The following is a 7,313-nucleotide window of genomic DNA, read 5'->3' as shown; positions in this document are numbered from 1 at the left end:
TCTCTCTCTCTCTCTCTCTCTCTCTCTCTCTCACACACACTCTATATTTATCTTATCTTCTTTTACATGTTCAATGTTAAATATTGAATGTTAATGTTAATGTTAAATGTCACATGTTCTTTGTTCTGTATTTATTATTGATCACTTATTGTTACCTGTCATGTCCCGCAATTTATGTCAGTCTGTAAAATGTCAGTCTTGCATATGTCTTGTCCTGGCATGGTATAGAGAGGAAACATAATTCCATTTCCCTTGTATGTTTTGTGCATATGTAGAAAATGACAATAAAAGCTGAAACTGAACCTATAAAAATGTTTCAAAAAGTCCTAAATCTAAGGAGGTGTTTAGCAGAGACTGTGGATCAGATTATTTGAACAAAGGAAAAAACAGGACTGATTAGTTTGAAACAAGCAGGAGAGGCTGGAAAACGAGCCGCCATCAAGAGGAGGACAGTAGAAATACAACACTTAGATCTAAACTCCATCTGGATCGGACTAAAACATCAGATATCAGACAACAATGAGATTAACAACAGCGTTTCCATGGAAACGCAGAGAGGGAGGCTGGGAAGTGGATATCAGAGATTAAAAGTGTTTTCAAACTAAAACTAAAGAAAATATAAAGTTGAAAAGATGAAATAAAGAAAGATGGTTTAAAATTATCAAGATTTGGTCACAGAAAGAAAAACTTTTTAAAATAGTCAAATATAATCCAGGAACCAGTGTGGCTAAAATGACAAAACAGAACAAACATCTGGAACAGAAAGAGGTTTAATGAGGAGAAAAATAAAGAAAACTTTAATCCATAAATTAAAAATGAATTCAGGAAGCAAATCAATTATTATGATCTTTGAAAACCAGTTTAATGAAAAGTTCAATAGAAAGATTTTTTAGGCCACCAGCTAGTGGCGGTAATGAACACCAGTCAATAAACAGAAGAAGAAGAAGAAGAATGAGGAGGCGGAAGCGAAGAAGAAGAAGTTAAATGATTTGGCGCCGCGGCTGCCGCTAAGCTAGCCGCTAAGCTAGCCGCTGCTGTAGCCTCCTCTGTCCGCCATGGAGGAACTTTTTAACAAAGTCTTGCTGGTTCACCTGAAGCACAAGGACTGCGAGGAGAGGTGAGCTTCCCCCGCAGAGCTGCGGGGCTCCGGGAGCAGATTCCCGCAGGCTCCCCGCCGCAGCTCGGTGCTGCATTCAGGTGTTGTCGGACAACAGGACTTCCATATTCAAATAACTTCAATAACTGTTTTTTAAGATGAAATGTCAATAAGGCCTTAAGTGAGTCTTTGTAACCGGAATCCTGGTTTACTTCCAGACAGGTTAAACAATCATTTTTTAATTATCTTATAAAAAGTCAAATGAAGTAGTTTCTGGTAACTTTATAAATGATAAATAAATCCCAACATGGCGGTAAATTGATCTTATTAGGAGATTAATTCTAAATAAAGACAAACTGTTAATGGATCCCTAATAAAAAAAACTAACTTTGATTAATAAACATGACAAAGAGTAAAAAGCAGGTCACACAATATAAATAAAACTGTTAATAATAAAACTGTTATAAATAAATCAGGATATAATGAGGCTGGAAATATTGTGGTTTAATCCTATGAAATAATGTTGATATATTAATATTTCAGTAACATTATCCTCTATGATAAAAATAATGATCATTTTATGCAGGCGTTAGTTTTGGCCGCTCTTATTGGGGCTTTAATTTTCATCATATCAACTGATATGATATAAAAGTATGGGTCAGTTTTGGCTCCATCTGCTGGATTAACAGCTGGATTAACAGCTGCTGATAATCTCTGCTGTAAATAAACTGTTATTGTGTTTTAAGAGATGTGAACATCTAGAAACAAAGATCTATGTGTTTAGCACAGATGTACGTCAGCTGGCGTGCAGGAAGTTCCCTCCCAGCCGTTGTTTGTATTATTGAATAAAATCTAAATCTGTTAATCTGACCACAGTCATCATGATGAGCCACAGACCCACGCCGTCTAATCCTGAGGGCAGATTACGGATCTATTCACAAACCTTTCATAACCGTCACAGTCTGCCGGGTTTAATCCAGTAAGCAGGTTTAATAAAGCCGGACTCTAAGCCTGAATCGATGGCGCCTGAAGCTTTAAGTAGATCCGCTCTGACTTCTATTGGTGGAATTCTACAACTGAATTTCAGGAAGAAAACACTAAATTATTCTAAATAGAACAAAGTTTATATTTCTAGAAATGTTTCCACATTTTCAGCGGTCGTCTGACATTTATTAGATTGACTGAATATTTTATTGATGAAATCTGAAAAACATTTCTTCATAGTTCAAATAATACAAATTCTGACCAGTAACATTAGGAAGATGGAGATCTATAATGAATTTCTAGACATCCAGAATGTTTATCTAGATGTGAAGAATCTGTTTTTGTTTGAAATGATCATTTAGACAAAGAAAAATGTTTTTCAGATATCAGAAATAAATATTCAGTAAACTATTACATATCAAACGGCTTGCCGTAGCTGTGGTAACCGCGGTAACGTTGCTCATTTATTTCTGGGATGGTCGTGGATCAATGGATCTATTTAGGTGAAATCATCAGTCAGCGGGTGAAGTCTAGAAACGTTGTTCTAATCTATAGAAGCTGTCCATCATCTCACGGCTTCCTCCTCATGTTGATTCTTTCACACAGTAAATACAGGTGCTGGTCATAAAATTAGAATATCATGAAAAAGTAGATTGATTTCAGTAATTCCATTTAAAAAGTGAAACTTGTATATTATATTCATACATTACATACAAACTCATATATTTCAGATGTTTATTTTGTTTAATTTTGATGATTACAAATGACAACAAATGAAAATCTCAAATTCATCATATCAGAAAATTAGAATATTGTGAAAAGGTTCAAAATTGATGGCCCCTGGTGTCACACTCTAATCAGCTAATTAACTCAAACCACCTGCAAAAGCCTTTAAATGGTCTTTCAGTCTAGTTCTATAGGCTACACAATCATGGGGAAGACTGCTGACTTGACAGTTGTCCAAAAGACGACCATCGACACCTTGCACAAGGAGGGCAAGACACAAAAGGTCATCGCTAAAGAGGCTGGCTGTTCACAGAGCTCAGTGTCCAAGCACATTAATAGAGAGGCGAAGGGAAGGAAAAGATGTGGTCGAAAAAAGTGTACAAGCAAGAGAGATAACCGCACCCTGGAGAGGATTGTGAAACAAAACCCATTCAAAAATGTGGGGGAGATTCACAAAGAGTGGACTGCAGCTGGAGTGAGTGCTTCAAGAACCACCACACACAGACGTATGAAAGACATGGGTTTCTGCTGTCGCATTCCTTGTGTCAAGCCACTCTTGAACCACAGACAGCGTCAGAAGCGTCTTGCCTGGGCTAAAGAGAAACAGGACTGGACTGCTGGTGAGTGGTCCAAAGTCATGTTCTCTGATGAAAGTAAATTTTGCATTTCCTTTGGAAATCAAGGTCCCAGAGTCTGGAGGAAAAGAAGAGAGGCACTTCATCCACGTTGCTTGAAGTCCAGTGTAAAGTTTCCACAGTCAGTGATGGTTTGGGGTGCCATGTCATCTGCTGGTGTTGGTCCATTGTGTTTTCTGAGGTCCAGGGTCAACGCAGCCACATACCAGGAAGTTTTAGAGCACTTCATGCTTCCTGCAGCTGACCAACTTTTTGGAGATGCAGATTTCATTTTCCAACAGGACTTGGCACCTGCACACAGTGCCAAAGCTACCAGTACCTGGTTGAAGGACCATGGTATCCCTGTTCTTAATTGGCCAGCAAACTCTCCTGACCTTAACCCCATAGAAAATCTATGGGGTATTGTGAAGAAGAAGATGCAATACACCAGACCCAACAATTCAGAAGAGCTAAAAGCCACTATTAGAGCAACCTGGGCTATCATAACACCTGAGCAGTGCCACAGACTGATCGACTCCATGCCACGCCGCATTGCTGCAGTAATACAGGCCAAAGGAGGCCCAACTAAATACTGAGTGCTGTACATGCTCATACTTTTCATGTTCATACTTTTCAGTTGGCCAACATTTCTATAAATCCTTTGTTTTTATTTGTCTTCAGTAATATTCTAATTTTCTGATATGATGAATTTGAGATTTTCATTTGTTGTCATTTGTAATCATCAAAATTAAACAAAATAAACATCTGAAATATATGAGTTTGTATGTAATGTATGAATATAATATACAAGTTTCACTTTTTAAATGGAATTACTGAAATCAATCTACTTTTTCATGATATTCTAATTTTATGACCAGCACCTGTATTTATTTATGTTTAATCTCAAAATAATGTCAGTAGTTCTCCACATGCTGTAAAAATAACTAAATAAAAATAAAATGATCCGCTTAGAAAAATGAGTTTTCACTGAACCTGCTTCTGAAACCGGCTGCTGGTGAAAAGTGCACTAATAAATAAATCCATCATCATCATCGTCATTTTCCCCTAAAGGCTGCAAAGTTTGCTATCTGCAACAAATCAACGTTTACTGTAAGAAAAAAGGAGTAATTAGAATAAATAAATGTTAAAGAGTCTTTATTGTTTCTACTGATGGTTTTAATAAGATGCTGAATGAAGCCATGATCTCATGTTTAAACTGAATTAATCCAGAGAGAAACTCTGAGATTATTGATCATCCAGGTGTTGATGCTGCAGGCAGGAAGCATCTCCTGTAGAGGTCTGTCTGCAGCGGATCTGGATCAGCCTCTGACTGAAGACCCTCTGTTGGTGTCTAACAGTCTGATGAAGAGGATGAGCGTCCATCATCTTCATCTGCAGAGGTTCAGAGCCGGCCTCTTCATCAGCTGGTTGAGCTTCTATCAGTCATTAGCTCTGATGATGATGATGATGATGATGGTGATGATGATGGTGGTGATGGTGATGATGATGGAAATGTTCCTTTCTACCATTCCTTTATGGGAGCTAAAGGCTGTAGCCTGTCAGCCATGCAGGAGGGAAGCGATGCTCCAATGATGGCGCTAGCCGCAGCTTTAACCCTTCATGGTCCAAGTTTGCAGGTCAGACGATGAGACGATGAGGTCTGCAGGCCTGACAGCGTTTCTATGGAAACCCTCAGCTGCCCTCTGTCCTCCACTGTTAGTTCAAATAAAGTTAGAATCCTATGAAGGAAAACAGGTTTAAAGCTTTAATTAATATTAATACACTTTGAAATAACCTGTTTCTCTATTAATACCCAGATAAACATCCTGTGCAACAAACCTGTAGAATAATCCTGCTATAAAAACAATGGCTGCCATATGTGGATAAACTCTATATACTGTTTATATCCCATCATGCACCTCTTCTCCTTCGACTATTTGAGCTGATGGAACGAGTTCATCTCTCCATGTGAGATCAATAAAGTCAATCAATCAATAAATTCAATCAATCAATCAATAAAATCAATCAATCAATCAATAAATTCAATCAATCAATAAAGTCAATCAATCAATAAATTCAATCAATAAATTCAATCAATCAATAAAGTCATTAAGTTAAAGTGAAAGTTTCTGTTTCAGCTTCAATGTTCTGAGGATGGAATCAAAACTCCGTTTTTCTCTCAGACGTCTGATAGAATCAGCTCATTTCCGCCATATTGGCGCCCGTCTATCAGGTCAGGCGGATAGACGCAGAGCGCCGGGCTAACCTTGGATTGTTTTACAGAAAAGCGAATGTCCGAGTCACCGTAGAGCTGACCACGACCCCGGTCCACCGCAGGGTGAGTCAGCTGTTCGCCGCAGCAGCTGCTAGCTGAGCAGGACTTCATGGCCGTGTTGCTCTCTCCCTGTCAGGACCTTCTAGTGAAGCTGACGGACGACGCCGACCCCTTCTTCCTCTTCACCCTGCCCGTATCAGAGGAGGATTATCAAAGGTAGGAGCTGATGACTGGATATCCGTCCGTCTGTCCTCAGAGCTGAACGCCTGCCTCCCTCTGTTTGTCTGAGCAGCCTGAAGGTGCAGCAGGGCCTGCTCATCGACTTCGCATCATTTCCTCAGAAGTTCATAGACCTGCTGAACCTGTGCAACGCCGAGCCAGACGCCGACAACCCCAGGTAGGAAGAGGAGACGGTTCCTGCAGGAAATCAATGCAGTAAAAGCATCTCAGCTAATTAGATGGTTTATGACCAACCTGCCTCGTTTACGGAGCAACCAGGAAGCAACCAGCCCTGTAGTCCCGCAGCAGGGTATCCATGACAACCAGGCGGCGCTCTCAGGTGCTCTGGCAGCTGCCCTGAGGCTGACTGTGGGAAGGGTTGCTGGTGCGTCTCTGGAATAGAATAAAACCTTTATTTTCCCACGATGGGGAAACGTTGGTGTTTCAGCAGAATTACAGTAAAAATAGTCACACAAATATGGAGCTTATAAAATACCAGAATAGTTTAGAGTAAATAAATAAAATGCTGTTTTCATTTAAAACTGGAGAATAACTGAGCAATAAAGAGATGTTTACAGCAGCAGCAGCGCCGTGTGTCCTGCTCTGTGAGGAGGATGGATCTCTTCATGCTTGGTGTTTGTTCTCAGGTTCCTCCTGCAGCTGACCTGCCAGCCTGTCATGGCGGACAGCAGCGCCACCTTCAGCGTGGTGGAGATGAACGCTTTCAAGCACCTGAACCACCTGTCGCTGAGGCTCCTCCAAGGCTCAGACAGAGAAGTCAAGGACTACCTGGCTGCACGCCTGTCCTCTCTGAAGGTTGGTTTATTCTCCTTTGTCATGCTGACGAAGGCGGGCGCCATTATGGGTTTGATGGGGGGGGGGGGGGGGTCTGTAAATATTAGAGCTGCAGCGGACAGTCGAGGCCCTCTGACCCAAACCGACCCGGACAGACAGGAAGGAGATGCAGCAGCAGGAGAGAAGAAGCCGTCTGCAGAGTCAGTTACAGGAAAATGGTCCAAACCTCCAGGTCCTGCAGACTGACGGGTCCAGGTCTCCTCTGAATCCTCCACCCGGAGGAGCTGGCTTCTCTAGCTTAGAATGGACCCGCATAGACCATCCTTTGATAATGAACGGATGGATGAACAAATGAATGGATGGATGGATGAATGAATGAATAGATGAATGAATGACGTGCCACTGATGATCTTCACTGTTTCAGGCAGAGAAGCTGGCCTTAGACGTGAAGCTGAAGGAGACTGAGGAGGATCTGTCCCGGAAGCTAAGCTACACTCAGCAGGTCAGCTTCTCCTGATTGGCCTTCAGGCCCGCAGCTCTGCTGTCAGCCATGTTTCTGTAGACCTCCACCAACAGCAGGGGGGGGAGGGAGGGAGGGAGGGAG

At 41.3% G+C, this 7,313-nt stretch overlaps 1 protein-coding gene across 2 annotated transcripts in view; it reads left to right on the top strand.

The window, feature by feature from the left end:
• Positions 1–954: 954 nt before the first annotated feature.
• LOC107086073 (spindle assembly abnormal protein 6 homolog) overlaps positions 955–7,313 on the top strand; it is a 7,630-nt gene continuing 1,271 nt past the window's right edge. The window contains exons 1-6 of one of the 2 annotated variants that reach the window (XM_015376816.1): positions 955–1,117; positions 5,704–5,758; positions 5,832–5,911; positions 5,988–6,092; positions 6,562–6,730; positions 7,134–7,211. In XM_015376816.1, coding sequence (XP_015232302.1) covers positions 1,056–1,117; positions 5,704–5,758; positions 5,832–5,911; positions 5,988–6,092; positions 6,562–6,730; positions 7,134–7,211 — 549 coding nt within the window. In that variant the 5' untranslated portion in view covers positions 955–1,055. The remainder of the gene's footprint in view (positions 1,118–5,703; positions 5,759–5,831; positions 5,912–5,987; positions 6,093–6,561; positions 6,731–7,133; positions 7,212–7,313) is intronic. The other variant, XM_015376817.1, reaches the window with a different exon arrangement.

This window comes from Cyprinodon variegatus, unplaced genomic scaffold (genome assembly GCF_000732505.1).
Source record: "Cyprinodon variegatus isolate N-32 unplaced genomic scaffold, C_variegatus-1.0 Scaffold142, whole genome shotgun sequence".
In the NCBI taxonomy this organism is placed as follows: domain Eukaryota; kingdom Metazoa; phylum Chordata; class Actinopteri; order Cyprinodontiformes; family Cyprinodontidae; genus Cyprinodon; species Cyprinodon variegatus.
This window is presented reverse-complemented; position numbering and strand designations above follow the sequence as displayed.